Genomic DNA, 20577 nt, shown 5'->3' on the forward strand with positions numbered 1-20577 from the left:
GTCCGTCTACCCATCTATCTATCTTTTTCACATCTTCTTTATCCATTCATCTGTTGATGGACATCTGGGCTCTTTCCATATTTTGACTGTTGTGGACATTGCTGCTATAAACATTGGAGTACATGTGCCCCTTCGAGTCACTATGTTTGATTCCTTTGGATAAATACCTACTAGTGTAATTGCTCCGTTGTAGGGTAGTTCTATTTCTAATAATACAACTTCTTTATAATTTTGTTTTTCTTATATGGTTAAAAGTTAACACTGACTGACAAGTTAACACTTGTTAACACGAACACAATCTTAAGATAACTTTCTACGAGTGGTATTATGAAGTCAAAGGATGTAAATATCTTTATAGCTTTTATATGACATCACATTACTTTTATAAAGTAAACTCTGCTTTTGTTTAGCAAATAGGCTTAAAATTTTTTTTCATTTACTTTCATTTACTTTGAAGTTGATACACATCATAAGTTGAAGAATTTTACTTTGGGTGGCAGGAATGTCAGTGATAAAACCCAGGGTAAAGTTATATGTGCATTTTGTCATCTCAAGAAAAATAAGTACATCTAATGGGACACTTTGTACTGATGCTGAAAACTGGAACAGCTAGTTGCCTTGTTAACTAAAGGCTAATATGACACCAAAAACTTACTATTTTATATTATTTTCTATTTTAACAATAATATAATTTGTTAAATTTTCTTTAGGCTTCGGGAGCAGGAAAGAAAAGAAGCAGAAGAAGCTAGTCAAAAGGAAATAGAAGAATGGGAAAGAAAACTGCTAGCTCAAGCATCTCCAGCTTGTATGGAGACGATGTGGGAAATTCCAGCTATTGGGCATTTTCTTTGTTTAGCCCAGCAAATTCTAAATTTGCCAGAAATAGTCTTTTATGAATTGGAACGTTGTCTTCTGATGCCTCAGTGTAATGCTTTTCTTTCTAAAATAATGACTTCTCTGTTAAGTCCTCCTCATCGGAGACCTACCTTACATCGAAGACCTACTTTGCCTTATAGGACCTGGGAGGCAGCACTGAGACAGAAAGTACAGCAGTGGTATACTGCTGTAGGGCAGACTGAAAATCCTGATAACTGTGCTGAAAAGCTTGGGTTATGTCCTCAGTTTTTTAAAGTTCTTGGAGAAGTTAATCCATTGGAAGAAAAACCTTTTCACGAACTGCCTTTTTACCAAAAAGTGTGGTTACTTAAGGGTCTCTGTGACTTTGTGTATGAAACACAAAAAGAAGTTCAAGATGCTGTACTTGGACAGCCTATTCATGAATGCAGGGAAGTTATCCTTGGTTATGATTATTTAGAGAATGCTTATGTGCATTTTCCACAGTTCTGTGGTGCAGATGTACGGATTTATAAACAGAGACCTTTTCAGGCTCCAGAATTTCCAGTTCCACCCATTAAAATACAAAGAGTACCTCGGATTAAGCTGGAGAAATTGAAATGTGACTATGTTAGTACAAGTAATGGAGAACATAGATGTAGTAGAGGCCTGCCCTCTGGCTTCAAGAAAGAGCAGGAACTTAATTTTGATGCAACTTGGGGTTCTGCTAAAATGAACTTGGAAAATCATGACATCTCTGTTGAAATGGATGTGACATCCAGCTGTGAAATTAGAATTCGCAGGCCCTGTGAAATTAAGAAAACTGATTGTTACAAAGAAAATTTAGAGGAACCAGGGAGTCCTGGGGAGGTTATTGGCTTTGAAGAGCCTCTTAGTCCAGGTGAAATAAGGTTTATAGAAAATCAAGAAAAATATGGTGAAGCTTCCAGAGTAAAGCCTGAACCCAGTCCATTAAAAGAAAATGCTCTAAAATCCTGCCAGATACATGTAAATGGAAGTCACAGTGATCATCCAGAAATTAACTGCCACAAAGTTGTAAGGGACATTCTATTAGAGCAGAGTCACAAAAAAATCAAACTAACTAAAATGAGGGCAAAAAAGAAGAAAAAGAAAAAAAAGAAATTGAAAGATGTTTTAAATGAAAACTTACAGAGAAAACGTGAAAGTCTTCATTCTCTGGCATTCAAATCTTACAAACCTGAGATCCAGAATAAATTATTGATCATCAAAAAGAAAGCAAAACACAAGAAGCACAAATCTGGTAAGCTAACACAAATGGGTGAGGATTACATTTAAGCATACTTCATGTTATTCTTCCAGTTAGGTATCATGGAAGACTCTGATTGACAGAATGAAAAAAGAGAGAGAGAGGGAAAGAGAATGTGTGTGTGTGTGTGTGTGTGTGTGTTTAAGGGGTTAAGTTCTATATTCTTACATGTGATTAAAACCCAGAGCAGAAGAGGTTTTGTATATTAACAAAAAAATAATGGTGCAGTATATTTTTATTTAATTTTCAGTTGAAAACCTTTAGATATTATGTTTTTACATTTCTCTGGACCACTTTCTCCATAAATAATGGTTCCTATCATTTATGAGAAGTTTTTTTTCCCCAGGCTAAGAGCAGTACAGTGTAATGGAAAAAGCACTGATATCAGGAGATCTCATTCTCAGTACCATATAAAGTGCATAGCAACTTAAACCAAGCCAAGTTAGATTATCTTTCAGGGTTTCAGTTTTTTCCCCATATCATATTTTTATATCCAGTAAAAATGTGAAATACAAGGAAAAAAGTTACATCAATTAATAGAATGTGAAGCATATTTTTGTAAGAGGATTTGCACATGTCTTATATCAAATTTAAATACTCCGTGTTCTGTTACAAGTCTTTGCTTAAACAATAACAAATAAATCCTATAAATAAAGTCTTCAGTGGTTGGTTCCTCTATCTTTTATTACTCAGGTGTTTCTGCTTTTCCTGTTGTTTGCCTTTTAATCATTTTATGTCTTGTTTGCCAAGAAGTAGGTGAGATAAAAGCAGATGGTGAACTCCATTTATTAAAAAGTTCAAAAGTTGCCTGGTTGGGGAAAAACTTGAATTGTTTACTAAAATGAGTTGTGGTTTATTGTAATTATTTATGGATTTCATTTTTTTATGTCTTTACTCAGTAAAAAAGATAATTAAGATTTGACAATTTTATAATGAGTTGGCAAATGAGGTAGTGAATTTTATTTAGCTGGTATAGTTGCTTAGTTATTTAAATAAATACAATTAAATATATTTCAAAATATGTATGTAATGTATCATTGATAAGCATAGAATTTACTATCTTAAGAACAGGCATAATTTGTTAAACTGAGAATTAAAAAATGGTCTATATTGACCCAGGTGATGAAAAACTATAATTTTTTAAAGTGACTTTCAGAAATAAGCCTTTAAACTTTTATAATAACCCACTAGGCTATATAAATTTAGTTTGGTTGATTTGGCTAGTTCTCTTTGAATTGTTAGCCTCTAAAATTTTAAATAATAGTTTTAAATTGGAATTATTTTTCCAGTTCCAAAGAATGCAGTACTGTTCTATTAATATCATTTACCATTGAAACCTTTTATTAAGTGTTTATTCATGACCTACTATTCATGTGTTCAAAGGTAATTATGACTTACAGGGGTCGATATTGATGTAGCTCCTATATAGACTATACCAATAGCAAGTTAAAAATATTAACTGTGAAGCATTGGATTAAAAGGAATTTCTATTGTAAACAAAGTGTTGCTTACATTTTTTTAAAATGGAAGTTCAGAATATATGTAGAGCAGAGAGAAAATTTGTGGGAGTTTCATGTCCAGTTTTAGATGACTGAATGAAAAAAAACTCAGAGGTGAATTCAGCAGGTACTTATGTACCTTCTCTAAACATGTTTATTTTGTTCAGTACAGAAAGCTTACAGGCATGAAATAGAAGAAAATAATGCACTTGCATACACATTTTCTAATTTTATCTTCAGAGTAGATTTTAGAAAGTTAATCTTCTTGAATCTGGCAAATACAGTTTCTTTCTCCCTTACTAGTACAGGGTAAGCATATGCCGGTTCTCTTTCTTTATCAGATACTAAACTCCTTTCTGTTATAATAGGGTTACATAAAATATTGTAATAACAACAACAAAAAAATTGTTTTACATCATTTTCAGTACACTTGTTTTTCTGAGGCTCTGTTATTAGTTATGAGACATTGTGGCTTTTTACAGTCAGTTTTGGGCAATCCCTAATCCTGTTTCCTCTTCTACCTTTTTAAAAGTGAGCTCCATGGTGACAAGTTTGGAAAATATGGAAATGCTCCTCTCCTCTGATAGATTCACATTGTGCATTAGTGCAGGTCCACACTGCATTTTTAAAAACTCTTGTATCAGATACGTTTTAGAATTCAGAAATCATTAGATTATAGAAAGATATTATGATTTGTATTGTTTAGTAAGTAACATCCTCTGTTGAGTTGGGGGTAACCCCTAAGTAAACGCATAGTTTCTACAGAAAAATGTGTGAATGGTCAGATTAAATGAGATGAAGACTAAAAAGAACCTCAAAACAGTTCATGTCAGGTTTTGCTACCATATAAATTATTTTTAAAAACTTTAGTTTTGAAAACCTTTTAAACTTCAGAATTATGGATAGGTGTGATTCTGGGCCTGTGTTTCAAGGACTCTGGGAAGTCTTGAAAAAAGGAACCGTTCAGTTTTGTTTAACCTGGTATTTTTTAAGTTTATTTGAACACACAGCTTTTCTTCAATTAATAGGATTCTTGTAGAATATGCTTTGGGATAAGGTGTACCATCCACGAACCTTCACTTGGGATGAACTAAATTCTACCTGTGGTTAAATGTCCATCTTAAATTGATTACTACAGGCCTTAATATTTGGTGAATCTCTAAATTTAGTAGATGGGAGATAATTTTTAGTAGAAGGTGCAAAGACATATTGAGAATGATTTGTTAATTTTAGAGCACTATGAGGCAGTTTTGCAACTTTAAAACATTTTTACCTATTTTTCAGAGTTTTCTTTCTGGTTTTTTAATTTTTTAATTCATTTTTAGTTATGTAAGACTGTTTCTTAATCTTAGAAACATTATAGAATAGAAAAACATTGGAATACTCCCTTTTGTGCCATCTTACAGCAACAGATACTTCTCCTTTATAAAAAAATTATTCAGTTATGGTTGCATTTATTTCTAGATTATTTTGATGATTGTCTCTTCTCTATTTATAACATTCTTTTTTTTTTTTTAAGATTTATTTATTGGACAGAGAGAGATCACAAGTAGGCAGAGAGGCAGGCATAGAGAGAGAGAGGAGGAAGCAAGGAAAGAGCCCGACGCGGGGCTCGATCCCAGGACCCCGGGACCATGACCTGAGCCGAAGGCAGAGGCTTTAACCCTCTGAGTCACCCAGGTGCCCCTATTTAATAACATTCTTGAGGACAGAAGTTAGCATAGTAACCAACACATGGTTTGGAAATCTATTGAGTAAGTAAATGAACACACATAATATGGTTTACTCAGATATGACTAAGATTAACCCCTTAATTTTGGTCTTTTACACCCTTTTAAAGATTTTTTTTTTAATTAAATTTCCTTACAATTATTTTTAAAGATTTTTTTTTCTTTTATTTTATTATGTTATGTTCATCACCATACAGTACATCATTAGTTCTTTTTTTAGCTTACTTTTTAAAAATTTTTTTTATTTTTTAAATTTCTTTTCAGTGTACCAGAATTCATTGTTTATGCACCACACCCAGTGCTCCATGCAATGTGTGCCCTCCATAATACCCACCACCAGGCTCACACAACTTCCCACCCCCCGCCCCTTCAAAACCCTCAGAGTGTTCCATGATTCATTGTCTGCATATAGCACCCAGTGCTCCATGCAATACATGCCCTCCTTAACACCTATCACTGGGTTAACCCATCCCCCCACACCCCTCTACTCTAGTTTTTTGGTTTTTTTTTAATTTCTTTTCAGCGTAACAATATTCATTTTTTTTGTTTTGTTTTGTTTTGTTTTTAATTTTCAGCATAACAGTATTCCTTGTTTTTGCACCACACCCAGTGCTCCATGCAATCCGTGCCCTCTCTAATACCCACCACCTGGTTCCCCCAAACTCCCACCCCCCGCCCCTTCAAAACCCTCAGATTGTTTTTCAGAGTCCATAGTCTCTCATGGTTCACCTCCCCTTCCAATTTCCCTCAACTCCCTTCTCCTCTCCATCTCCCCTTGTCCTCCATGCTATTTGTTATGCTCCACAAATAAGTGAAACCATATGATAATTGACTCTCTCTGCTTGACTTATTTCACTCAGCATAATCTCTTCCAGTCCCGTCCATGTTGCTACAAAAGTTGGGTATTCATCCTTTCTGATGGAGGCATAATACTCCATAGTGTATATGGACCACATCTTCCTTATCCATTCGTCCGTTGAAGGGCATCTTGGTTCTTCCCACAGTTTGGCGACCGTGGCCATTGCTGCTATAAACATTGGGGTACAGATGGCCCTTCTTTTCACTGCATCTGTATCTTTGGGGTAAATACCCAGTAGTGCAATTGCAGGGTCATAGGGAAGCTCTGTTTTTAATTTCTTGAGGAATCTCCGCACTGTTTTCCAAAGTGGCTGCACCAACTTGCATTCCCACCAACAGTGTAAGAGGGTTCCCCTTTCTCCACATCCCCTCCAACACATGTTGTTTCCTGTCTTGTTAATTTTGGCCATTCTAACTGGTGTAAGGTGGTATCTAAATGTGGTTTTAATTTGAATCTCCCTGATGGCTAGTGATGATGAACATTTTTTCATGTGTCTAATAGCCATTTGTATGTCTTCATTGGAGAAGTATCTGTTCATGTCTTATGCCCATTTTTTGACATGATTATCTGTTTTATGTGTGTTGAGTTTGAGGAGTTCTTTATAGATCCTGGATATCAACCTTTTGTCTGTACTGTCATTTGCAAATATCTTCTCCCATTCCGTGGGTTGCCTCTTTGTTTTGTTGGCTGTTTCCTTTGCTGTGCAAAAGCTTTTGATCTTGATGAAGTCCCAAAAGTTCATCTTCGCTTTTGTTTCCTTTGCCTTTGGAGACATATCTTGAAAGGAGTTGCTGTGGCTGATATCGAAGAGGCCTATGTTCTCCTCTAGGGTTCTGGTGGATTCCTGTCTCACGCTGAGGAAAACTGGACAGCTATATGTAGAAGAATGAAACTCGACCATTCTCTTAATACTGTACACAAAGATAAACTCAAAATGGATAAAAGACCTCAGTGTGAGACAGGAATCCATTTAAAGATTTTTTTAATTGATTCATTTGACAGAGATCACAAGTAGGCAGAAAGGCAGGGGTCGGGGTTGGGAAGCAGGCTCCCTGCTGAGCAGAGAGCCCGATGCAGGGCTCAATCCCAGGACCCTGAGACCATGACCTAAGCTGAAGGCAGAGGCTTAAACTATAGAGCCACCCAGGTGCCCCACTGTTCATATTTTTTTTAATAGAATTGGACTAATACACCATTTTACAATCTTTTTTCCGCATAACAATATACCATGAACATCTTTGTGTGACAAATAGATTTCTGCAATATTATTTAAAATGACTGCATGGGATTCTGTTATGTATATTTTGTAGTTATTTAGCAAACTATTGGACATTTTGGTTGTTTTCAATAATATTCTGTTGTAGATTGTGTAAAAATGGTAGAGTTTGCTGAAATAAAGTAGATTTTAAAAGGTAGAGGACTTTTTATAAAACCTGAAGAAATGGGCAAAAATGATTAAAGGTACATTAATTGTTAGAAAAAGCCAGTTTGGTTTGGAGGGTTTTCCTGCTCAAGTGGTCATTATTTTTAATGAAGTCATTTTGTGATAGCTCCTCTAGACTGGTTAAAATATATAAGTAGTGTTATTCTTTCATAAGTGAATAAACTAAGACTCAAAGGTGGTAAATAATTTGTTTTAATAATTGTTAAGTATGTAGTAAAAACAGAATAAAAAGTCAAATTAAGGGTAAATCAATGTGTGCTATAAGAAGTCTCAGAAGGTTTAACAGAGGATAAAGGACTTAGAAGAATAATGGGGATTGAATAGATGAAAAATGATTATTAATGTGAGCAAAAGCATGGGGTTATAATTAAGCTGGTGTCACTGAAAAAAAAAAAAAGCATAGAGAAAACCTTAAGGAAAAAGTTGCAAAGTTGAGGGTTTAGAAGCTGTTTGAATTATGAGAACATACCAACATACCAATTTGGGGTGATCTCTTTCTGGGCAGGTGGTTTAACACCTAATTGAACCAGGTACCCAGTGCAAGGAAATGAGCTTAAAGTAAGACATAATGTATAAAATCAGTAAGTTCCTTTATACAGAATAACTGAGACAGCAGTGTAATATATAATATATTATATATAGATTATATATATTACATATGTCATATGTAATATATAATAGTTGATCATATCCAGGCCCATTACTGTAAAATATTTTACAATTTTTTGTTGATAAGATTATAGAACCTAACTGGGTATCTTTATGGGGAAATTTTTTAGAGAACCAACTCAAGATGCCAAGGTACAAGAGAGTAAAAGAACTGATAGAACACCTTGTCCTCTAATTTTAATGCTTTGTACTCTTTCCCCTCCAGAAACCAAGACTTCTAATGCTAAATGTATGTCAGGCACTATTCTAAGCCTTTATACATATTTTCTCATTTAATTTCCATAAAAACTCCATTAAATGATATCCTCCTCCCCCAATATATGGGTTTTATAGATTTAAAAAACTGAGGCACAGAGAGGTTTATTAACTTGTCCATAGTCACACAGCTAATAAGTAGCAGGATTAGGAGAAAGGATCTTTAGATGAGGGGATTGAAGGTAAATTTAGGAAGAGGAAATTTCTAAATCCAGATAAGGAATGATTACATGACTTTTCTATCACATTGACATCGTAACTTTCAAGAGAGTTACTACAAATTTTAACAACTGATTTAATATTTAAGCTAAAGGGAAAAAAAAGAAATATTTGTTCAGCCGCTATTAAATTATATGACAGTGTTAAAAAATTACCAGTATGATGAGAAATTTGCTTATAAGCAAGAAGAATAGAAGAAAAATCAGTTGTTTTGTAAAGGTCAGATTGCTTGCTTAGAGATACAACACTCCAGAAACTTGTATAGTATACAAACATTTGCTCAAGACATGCACACTTAGTAAATAAAACGTCAAATTTAGATTCCATTTCTGTGACTTCAGATTCTGGGTACTTCCCAGATTCACTAATAATACAAATGACCTTGGCATTTTATTTTTAATAGTGATTAATATCTTAGTATCCATTCACTTGCTATGATTCCTAAAATGAAAAAGCACTGAGAAGGTAGTGAGTGTGTTAGGATAAGATTTATTTGTCTATATTAGTGGGAGGGAGAGAATCTCCAGTGGACTCCATGCTTAGCATGGAGCCCACCTTGGGGTTCGATCTTACAACCCCAGAATCATGACTTGAGCTGAAATCAAGAGTTAGTTGCTTAACTGACTGAACCACACAGGAGCCCCTTAGGATAATTTTTGAATGTAGGAAGGCCAAATCTAGGAGGGCTTTGAAGTCTCTGAATATTTCAAGGGGACAAAGAATGAGGGCAGGCAGGGAAAGCAAGTGAAGAAGAAGAGTAAAGATGAGGAATAAGAGACTAAGGAAAGAAGAGTTGGTTTGGGGATAATAATCATTTTTTTAACTAAGAGGTGTATCTCCACATCCTAGAAGACTAGAGTTCTGTGCCTAAATTATAATGTGAAATATATTTTTAGTTATATTGTTTTTCTCTCAAGTTGGGCTTCCTTTACTACAGCTGTTTTCAACCTAGTTTTTAAAAAGCTTCCTTAGGCTGCACTAATTACTAGGTCATATTAAGTTTTCCTTATCTATTTTCTAGGTACAAGCTGACACTCACTTTTTGCCCATGTCTATGTTTTAGGCCCAAGAATTGTGTTGAAACTCCGCATATGCTTTAAGCTGACTTCTGACTTTAGTACAATCCTAGATCTGAGAATTGTATTCTGTTTTACGGGACCAGGTGACTTAGGGCAGTGGGGTAAAGACCTGGAATATGATCAAGCATGTGTTAGAGGAACAGAAGCCCACTGGGGGGCAGTATGTAACTTGCCCTGTGTATATCTTGCCCTGGAACAAAAACAGATTACCAAATAAAGGCTATATGGTTTTGTAGTATCCCATGCTCCATTTTAAAAGTAGTATAATAGAAAGGAAGAGCCAATTTTTACTGACGACTACAGGAAAATTTGTATTCAAATTCTTATGAAGGTGTAGACTGAAGACTTTAATAGTATATATAAATCTTTTTATTTTTTTAAGATTTTATTTGTTTGAGAGAGAGACAGAGAATGAGAGGAGAGAGGTCAGCAGGAGAAGCAGACTTCCTGCCGAGCAGGGAGCCGGATGTAGGACTGCATCCCGAGACTCCAGGATCATGACCTGAGTGGAAGGCAGTTGCCCAACCAGCTGAGCCCCCCAGGCACCCACATGTAAATCTTCTAATCAAAAGGGATGCTCTGAAATCTGTCAGAATCAGATTACATCCCTGCAGAAGTTTTGAAAGAATGCAATATTTTATCATAAAAAACAGCACAGTTTTAAAGTGAGACAAGTCTAGTGCAAATATCTGTCTCAGTGCCTATTTAGCTACAAGTCCTCCATCAATTTATTTATGTAATGATAGCCTCTTTCTTTATTTGTGAAAAGTGAGGTAATCCTACCTTGCTGTAATCATTAAAAGAGTAATTGGAATACCAAATGCATAGTACTTAACATGGTGACTGGCATGTGGGTAGGAATCAATAAATGGTAACCAGGATTTTCGAGAGGTAGAGTTACATAATGGAAAGAACTTGGACTTTGGAGTTAGAATCCCTGGTTATGGTGCTTACTTAAAGTGTAACACTTGAATAAGTTAAGTAATCTTTTGATATTCAATTATTCCACATTAAAATGAGGTATTGCCTACCTTGGAGGGTTGTTTTGAGATTAACTGAGGTAATTTATTTAAATTATCTTGCTAAGTGTCTGATATATATATATAATAGAGTCTCAAATGTTAACATTCTTACTACCACTTCTAGGTCATGTTGTGAAACTTTGGTGAAATGTATAAATTATTTTAAGTTATCATCAGTGTTTTCTTCATTAAAAAATAAAAAGGACTCAGATGACCCTAAGAATTATGAACAATTACCTGCTTACCTGCTTTCCTTTTCCTGTCTCCAGACTGGTGAAATTTCTGTTGAAAAGTAAGATTCTTCTATATAAGAATCATTTCTCATAACTTCTGTATGAAAAATGCTGTAAATATAAAATGAATAATATGACTTCTATTGTCAACAATTCGATCTAGTAAGAATAAGAAACATAAATAGATCATTATTATACTGTATGATGTGTTATCTAATGTATGTACAAAGTAGAATCGTAGCACAGAGGACATATGAGCAAGAAGTGAGTTAATGAAAGAATTTGAAGAAGGTTAAAAGGTAATACTTGGTTTGGACCCTTAACATCATGGCTTAGTAAGGGAGATAATAGCAGTTAACATTGGTTGCTTAACTATGTACCTAACAATAGTCTAAGTTCTTTACATGTTTTAATTTCTTTAATTTTCACAAAGAAAGTAGATGTTTTATAGATAAACTGCACAAGGACATAAAGCAGTTTGCAGTTAGTAAGTGATTAGAACTGTTATTCAAACCTAGGTAGTTTAGTTCTAAAATTCAAACTTAAAAATCACGACACAATACTAGTTCCATTTACTTAATCACGTTTAAGTATCCTAATGACATAGTGAAAGGAAATATCCAGTAACCACTTCACCTGCTTAATCCATTAAAATAAGTGACTTCTGCAATTATCATATGGTTTCACTTACTTGTGGAATAAAGGAATAACATGGAGGACATTAGGAGAAGGAAAGGAAAAGTGAACTGGGGGAAATCAGAGGGGGAGATGAACCATGAGAGACTATGGACTTGAGAAACAAACTGGGGGTTTTAGAGGGGAGAGGAGTGGGAGGATGGGTAGCCTGGTGGTGGGTATTAAGGAGGACACGTATTGCATGGAGCACTGGGTATGGTACATAAGCAATGAATCTTAGAACACTGTATCCAAAAAACAAACAAACAAACAAAAAACAAAACTAATGATGTATGATGTATTTTATAGTGACTAACATAACGCAATTAAAAAAAAATAAAATAAGAGTGACTTCTAGAGTTAACTGAAAATTTAGTACCTGAGTTTAATGCCTATGTGGCAACACTGTGAAATTTATTGGGAGTATCAAGGGTGACCCTCTGTTGTGCTTATGAATAAATATAAAATCAAATGATTTTTAAAAAGCTAATTGGAGCAGTGTTATGGGTTGGGGGGATAAGGAAGGATTTCATTTCTTTCAAATTCTTTTTATATCTTTTTCAGACTTAGTAGGGCCATTAAATCTTTCCCTATAAACTTTAAAAAAGAGTAAAGGTAGTGTATAGAAGAAAGGCAATCTTCTGCCCAAATTCATGCGACCCCTTGGGAGGTACCTTTTGTACCCAGTTTAGAAATCAATTACTCTAGCTTTATTATAGAGATACCAAGAATTTAATAATTTCTTCCTGAATATTGGTTAAGTAGACCACCTACTTACCTATTTTTGTAGTTTAGTTGTGATATAGGTTCTAAGTACAGAAACAAATAACAGTGATGAGGAGTATGCATATGTTAGGTTATTTTAATTAAAAGTAAACATCAAATGACAGGTTGATACTAGAACGAGACAGTAAAATCCATGTGAACCTCAGCACCTCAAAATTTGCAGTAGTTCAATCATAGTATACATGCATTTTTACAGTCAGAATTAGAGATAATCAAATTATAGTTCCATGATATGGTTAAAAAGGAATACAGGAGAAAATACAATTGTAAATTGGAATTGTGCCTACAAGTTGAATAACATGTTGCAATCAAATGACCGTTTACATAGAAGATCATATCTGTATTGGAAAATATTTAGAAAGGAGCAATAGGGATTATGTTGAACAGAGTTACTTTGTGTACCCATTTTCCCTTCTAAAAAATAGTAATTTTAAAGCTGATTTTTGCTTAGTAATGATTGTGAAATAAAGTTAACTTTTAAGTGTTTCTAATTAATTTTTTATTCCCTTACATAGATTTTCAGCTCCGGGAGGACAGGATTTCCATTTTATAGTTCTTTGTTGTCTCTATAAATTGTACAGTGCCCTGCATCTCATGTTTGTTGAATAATTAACAATCAGTTTATTAATTGAGTTTGCTATATGCAAGTGGAAACAAAACATAATTTAAGATGTTCTTTCTAAAAATAGTGATTATGTCCATGTATGTCTCTCTTTTGTCATGTTAGATACACAGAGTAGATATGCTTCAATGTATGGTATGAATTGGATTTCTTTAAGAATGTAGATTTATTTTCCCCAGTGTTTTCGGATTGCGCAAATGACTGGATGCACTTTTTAAAGGGAGATTTTTACTTTGTTTAAAACTGGTTATTGAATACTTCCAAAGGCAGCCAATTAAGTGAGTGCAGAGCTAAAGGAATAGAAAAACCTTGTTTCCTAAGCTGCTGAGAGGATTTTCACATTAGGTTGGCTTTAGACCATAGTCTTCAGAGTGTAGTTTTATGCAAGTTCCTGACTATGGACGTCATTGTTAAAAGGTAAGTTTTTTTTTTTTTCTTATGTAATCTCATTTTAAGTTGTTAAGTAGATTTTAACTGAGCAGAAGTAATGTGACTTTTTTTTTTTTGCCAAGTCTTAGTATAATAAATTCTGATACCGTGCAACTCATTGCAGATTTTGATAGTTCTGTTCATATGTCAAGAAACCCATGTTTGTTAATATGTCTGTTACAGGTAGTTATAGTTTAATGTTTGCTTTTACTGGGGCTTGTTTTGATTCATCATTTTTATTTGACTCACTAGCAGCCATCTGTTAGTTATATTTTAACTTTCAAGGTTCTATGTAATTTGGTTTTTGTTAATGAAGTGCTATAAACAGTATTATGAAGCTTTTCTCTTTTAATCTTGAAAGGAAAAAAATCTGTATCTAAAAAAGCAATCACAAAGAAGAGGAAAACTGTTACAAAGTCATCTGCTGTACCAGAATTTCAGGTAAATATTTCAATTTTGTCTCAACATTTAGTAGTTTAATTTTTTGTTTTAATGTTTGTTTATATTGTTCCTCAAGAGATTGGCTAAATTCCACTGTCATGGGTATACTTTCAATGAAATGTTTCCATCTGTGACTTTTTCCCCTTCAAGTACAAGGTATAGTTAAAATTGAATCTAATGTTTCAAAATTTTTTACCTCTGTTTTTGTCTCTTTGTAGCCAAAAGTCTCTTTGGTTTTTAAATGCTATACTGCTTTGTAGAAGTAGTTTAATAGAATATACATTATATATTATAAATATAATAATATAGATATTTATATAACATATTTATATAACAATATATGAAAGTAAGTATGTAAGTCTTCCAAGAATAAATCATAATTTGTAAATAATTTGTAAATAAGCAATTTATTTTCAGTTATTTGGACACTGTAATAATGGTTGACACAAATATTTTAACTCTTAGCTATATAGGAACTTCAGAAAGAATATTAAGTAACATTTAATTGAATGGTCTTTAAACATTTCTGCAAAAAGAAAAAAGTATACTTAGTGCCATATTATTATTTTAAGAGTTTTCATTTGTAGCTGGTACCAGAATAAGCAGAGATTCTCACTTCAAATAATACTTTTATTTTCTATTTTATAAAAAATGTGTTTTCTTCAAATGACCCTTTTTAAAACTTTCTTTGTATTACTGTGTCCAATCCAGTTTCAAAAGTTTTATAACCTAATACTTAATTGCCAAAAAATAAGTGATGTTAAAATGAATTTTTGTCAGTCTCAAGTCAAGGAGAAAATAAAGGAGTAATAACTATGAAAATATTGATAATATATAATGTGAGTTGATCATATATATTTGACTTTTTGAATATAATTTTTTGAATATATACATTCAAAAATGTAGACACATCTATTTTTTAGTAAAAACCTTATTTTTGGAATTGTTTTTATGGAAGTTACTAATTGGTAAAAATTTAATATTTTTAAATGAGCAGTGAAAGAAAATGACAATTTTCTTTTAGTATTTTAGAATAGAATATTTTTAATGATATTCTTAGAATGAATTACAAACATTTTTACAAAATCATTTTTTATAATATAACCTTGGTTACGGGATATTTAGCGGAAAATGTATGTTTACTGTTTTACTTGGAGGACTTTCTAATCATTGCTTATACCTCTTACCATACTTTAATAGTATATTGTTATTCTGTCACTGATATCATCACAGCCTTTGCTGTTTTCCCCACTCACTCTTCCGCTCAATACCTTAAAATATTCGATCCGGGAATATAAGTCTCAGAACAGATCTGGCCTGCTGTTGCTGTTTATCTCCATTCCTATCCTAGTGAATGGACTTTCATATGTAATAAGTGGCGTAGACAGCATGAACAGTGTTTTTCAAACGGCAAATGGTATTCATTAGTGAGGCATGAGATTAATCTAGTGGATTACATGACCGGCATTACTTTTTTAAGCTAACAGTTAAAATAGAAAAGAAATTATGAGTGTGTCAGATATAGTAAGGGTAATACCGTTTCATGAAACTTTGGTTTTGATCTTGTGCTTATTGTACTGGCATGCAGTGTAAAATACATTTTTGACCATGGGTCATGAGCAAAAAAGTTTTTAAAAAGTTAAAAAAAGTACTAAATGATGCTTTGTCAATTACTGACCGTTTGCTTATCACCCTCAGAAACTTAAGGTGAAAGTTTGAATTTTGCAAAATTGAACTGTTTAAAATAAATAAAATCTCCTTCCTAGTTCTTAAGGTGTCCTAGAATGTGTGTGTGTGTGTGTGTGTGTGTGTGTGTGTGTGTGTGGCTAGGATGGGGAATAGGCTTATGAGAACTGTGGTTCTTATGCCTAGTTTATAACATGAATGCCATGGTATTACTCATAAAGAAAATTGACAGCTGTCTCCCAGGAAATAGGTCATTTGCTTTAAATAAGCAAAGAACAGGAGATGAGACAGTATTAGTCACTAGTAAATTTTGTTGTTACAGACAAAACCTATAGTTCTGCCTTTCAAAATAACTTTATATATAGTTTGTTTCTTTCATTATTTGGAAGTTCCCCACATGTAAGGAACTGATCATTATGTAATAAAGAAGCAAATTTATTTCCTTCCTGAAAGCTCTAGCAATGTCATTTAGCACCTCAGATTCTACAAATTATTCCTTTGTATTTTGTTTGGTTTTGTTTTTTTGTTTGGTTTTGTTCTGTTTTGTTTTTTTTTTGTTTTGTTTTTTTAAGAAAGGATGATAGGCATGGGGAAGGGTAGAGGGAGAAGGAGAGAGCATCTCCATGCCCAGCTTGGAACCTAATGTGGGGCTCCATCTCACAATCCTGAGATTGGACACTTAACTGACTAAGCCACCCGGGTGCCCCTGCAAATTATTTATTTTATCCAGGTTCTTTAAATATCACATTTCTAGTATTACACATAAAAGTACTTTATAGAAAAGTTTAGCTGGAAGATTTTCTTCATAGTATTTATTCTAAAATATCTTTGTGCTAAAAATAATGAAGCTGTTGGTGGAGAGATATCAGATCCCTTTTGCAAAACCTGATTTATTTGTCAAAGGACTAGTCCATCTTTAAATTGATTTAAACATGCAAAGAGAGAAATGTGTTGAGGGATTAAATTGTGAAGTTTATTTTTTGTTAAGTCCTCATGCATAAAAAAAGTGAGTCCTGTTTTGACCTCAACTACTTTCTAATTTGTCATTGTTTTTGTTGACTTTTTTTTTTTAAAGCTAGAAATTAACCTAGTCTGCCTATTGGCTTCAGGAGGAGTCCATGTTTACATGTACACCTAATATCTGTACCTCAGTTTAAGAAAATAATTATCCCACCTTTATTTAAGGTCTACACTGTAGAAACTCAAATGGTGGATTGCATTTATTTTTGTGTGTATTGTAAAGGAACTAACCATATCTGTGCCACTTGTGTCAAGAGTTATATCAGTGGTTCTCAAACTTTAGGTAGTATAAAAATAATGTGATGCCCTTATTAAAATGAAAATTCCTGGGTGTTATCTTCCAAGATTTCATCTTTGATTCAGTGGGTCCAGGTGGATACCAGTAATGTGCATAGTGGTTAAGCATATGGATTCTGGGACCAGGCTACATAGGTTCTAATGTCAACTTTACCACTAACTCTGTATTCTTAAGCCCTTTGTACGTCCAGTTCCTCCTCTGTATAGTCAGGTAGTAATCATACCTACTTCATAGGGTGTTGTAAGATTAAATGATAGACCTTACTGTTTTATTCTTATGTTTTCAAGTAAGCATGCCACATGCTTCAGACCTAAGTAGTGTTATGAGTAGGAAAATCAATTAAGAACTGGCTTAAAAGCAACTATCATTGACCTTTACCACTTTTCTTAGCTACTTAAGACCTTGAAATAATCTTGGATTCGGTCATATTTCATAAATCATAAAATATCATGATAAAGTCTACAATAATTTGAAAAGTGAAAAACCAAATAATATTTGCATCATTATGTTAATCAGAGGGAAAACTTCTGCTTAGCCCTACTATAGTGTTATGGTGGTTATAGTTGGCATATAGGGGAACTTAAGTTTTTTAATTTAGTAATAGGTCTCCAAAATATTAGGAAATACTTCTTTTTTAGTGTTTCGCATGTTGGTGATTTAAGCTTTTGTATCATATTTAACAATTATGACTTTGTTAAATTGACTAAATTATTTATTTTACCAGTTTTGTAGTATAAGAAAGATTGTTAAGCTGAAAAGTAAATAACATTTTTCTTAATAAAGTTAATTTTTGCCAGTACACCTTTTTGAAATTTAATATTTGAAAAAGAAATCTAATATTATGTGAATTGTCATTTTGTACACAATTGTAACAAAGTCATAGAAAGTATTTTTTTTTTTTTAAAGATTTTATTTATTTATTTGACAGACAGAGATCACAAGTAGGCAGAGAGGCAGGCAGAGAGAGAGGAAGGGAAGCAGGCTTCCTGTTGAGCAGAGAGCCCGATGCGGGACTCGATCCCAGGACCCTGAGATCATGACCTGAGCCGAAGGCAGCGGCTTAACCCACTGAGCCACCCAGGCGCCCCATAGAAAGTATTTTTAAAACTTAATGTGTTCAGTCTCAGTAAGATCAGTTTTTAAAATAATGTAAGAGCCTTAGTTACCATGACTTTGCTTTTCATTGGTAACTAGTATCTTTGAATGTAATGTATACTTGCTACTGTTGCATAAGTGTGACTTATTCTAAAAGTGCTTTGCAAAGAAATTCCAGAATCCAGATGCTAAGACTTATATATTAGTATTGTTTTCAAACAGAAGCATAAATTCACGGATCCTTAACCTCTGAAAAAACTATATTTCTCCATTTAACCAGTGGAGAAACTAAAGATATGAAATAAAGTAACAGATTGAGACCCTCAGTATAACAAGTTGAGTCCAGAATTAAATTGGAGTTCAACTGCTTCACTGTGTTTGGACCTTTTGATTATATTATTTTGAATAATATGAATAATGTAAATATAAAATGTATTTTCAGCTTCAGCTTTTTTATTTCTTTCTAACAGTGTGTGTTTTACTTCCCTCTTAAAATTCTTTCTATTTTTAAATATTGTGCACTGAGAGAAATGTGTCTCATTAATAAATGTAAATATCTTGTTAATCAGAATTATTTTTCACATCCCACATAATATCCTAGTTGCAGGTTTTGAAGCAGTCATTCTCCTTGTTATGGTAATCATAAGAAATGAGAAGGATTTTTCCTATCCTCATAGTTTTAAGATGTTAATATAATTTTAGTTTAAATACAATATGCAATTTGAATTTATACCATGAATTTAAAATTTTGCTTACAATTTTTATAATAAAGTATAGGTTTGTTGTGTTAGCATATTATGAGTGAGAGATCCAGTTTTTTTGGACCTATTCATTTTGACTTCTGCATTGTTTTCCCTTGGCTTTTTTAATTTACTGTATTGCTTTAGTTTTATATGCTACCTTATGTCCTTTTCGGAACAAATAAAGTAATTGTCTGTAAACCCAAAGGGCATAATTTCTAATTTGAAGTAGTGATAAAGTAAGGAAGGATTTATTTTGCAGTTTTTCTGAGATAATAGTAATGGAATTCTTTTGATCTCTACAGAACCTTCCCTCTCTCTATATATATACACATTCCTGCTTCTTGAGTTGGAGAAGAGGGCCTTTTAATATTTATCACTTAATAGTAATGAAAGCTTAGGTATGAACTAAATCCTAAAACTATAAACACATATTCAATTGTTATTAGATTTTTTTTGTCTTGTTTAGAAAGACCCCTTAAAGAATATGATATATTAGGAGGTAGATGAGTTCTACATTTTCTGGTCTCCTCTACCAGTGTGTCATCTTAGGTTACTTTACCTCCGTTAGTTTTAATTAGTTCAAATATGAGTTGGAAAGATACCTTTTTAGTCCAAAAATTATATATTTTTAGTTGTTTTCAGCTCTTAAGATTTATGATTTTGTGGCTCTGTCATGGGTTGCCTCAAGTGAAATGTTGAGGGACAGTATAAAGCCTTCAAGTTTTCCTGGGGGATAAAACTCTTTGCAATTTCTGCGGTATGACTGAAAACCTCTCATGAGTGTTAATGGTATGTTCCAACTGTGATCTGACCTGCTGTGTAGCTTTCCTTTTTCATCCCTCTTGGCCTTGAGTCTCAGATATTTTTTTCTAATCCAGGGTAATGAGAAGGAGGTTTTAATAAGGTGTTTTACTTTGTTCAAAAAAAATGCTTCTGTTTTCCTTATAGATGAACTTTATTTATTGGATTAATTTTTTTTTTTAAGATTTTATTTATTTATTCATTCGACAGAGAGAGATCACAAGTAGGCAGAGAGGCAGACAGAGAGAGAGAGGAGGAATCAGGCTCCCCACCAAGGAGAGAGCCAGATGCAGGGCTCGGTCCCAGAATCCTGGGATCATGACCTGAGTGGAAGGCAGAGGCTTTAACCCTCTGAGCCACCCAGGCGCCCCATGCATTGATTTTGTTTTTAAAAGCACCATCTGAAGTTGAGTCAAGTTTAAAGGCCACACATATGCCTTACTATGTAAAAGAGAAAGAATAGAGGGTATACTGGCTTGAGTCAGATTATTTTTTCTTTCAATATTAGTAATAGTTACAATTAGTAACAATAGAATTATGTTTCTATACGTGAATTTTCTCAGAGCTGAACTTGGCCCTATATTTTCAGTTATCTGTATTAGATATATATTATATCTATTTGTAGAGAGTATAGAAAGGGATTGTAAATTGTTATGTAACTATTAATTCATTTTAAGATAAATTCAAAGTAAGTATTGCTAAAATATTTTCACCCTCAAATTCAATAAAATTTATGTTTGAGAGTCATGTCATATAAGGAATATTTATCTTATCATTGTGCATTTAATTCAGCATTTTATCCCCTGTTTGGAAATTAGTCTTTTTGAATCTTCATATTCCTTAGCTACAT

General features: G+C 33.3%; 1 protein-coding gene across 2 annotated transcripts in view; it reads left to right on the forward strand.

Moving 5' to 3' along the window:
- The window catches only part of KIAA2026 (KIAA2026 ortholog), a 128286-nt gene that overhangs the window by 68234 nt on the left and 39475 nt on the right, over window positions 1-20577 (forward strand). The window contains exons 3-4 of one of the 2 annotated variants that reach the window (XM_032849598.1): window positions 711-2116; window positions 14005-14084. In XM_032849598.1, coding sequence (XP_032705489.1) covers window positions 711-2116; window positions 14005-14084 — 1486 coding nt within the window. Of the gene's footprint in view, window positions 1-710; window positions 2117-14004; window positions 14085-20577 lie in introns of those variants that run through there. The other variant, XM_032849597.1, reaches the window with a different exon arrangement.

This window comes from Lontra canadensis, unplaced genomic scaffold (genome assembly GCF_010015895.1).
Source record: "Lontra canadensis isolate GAN:19392208 unplaced genomic scaffold, GSC_riverotter_1.0 scaffold234, whole genome shotgun sequence".
Taxonomy (NCBI): domain Eukaryota; kingdom Metazoa; phylum Chordata; class Mammalia; order Carnivora; family Mustelidae; genus Lontra; species Lontra canadensis.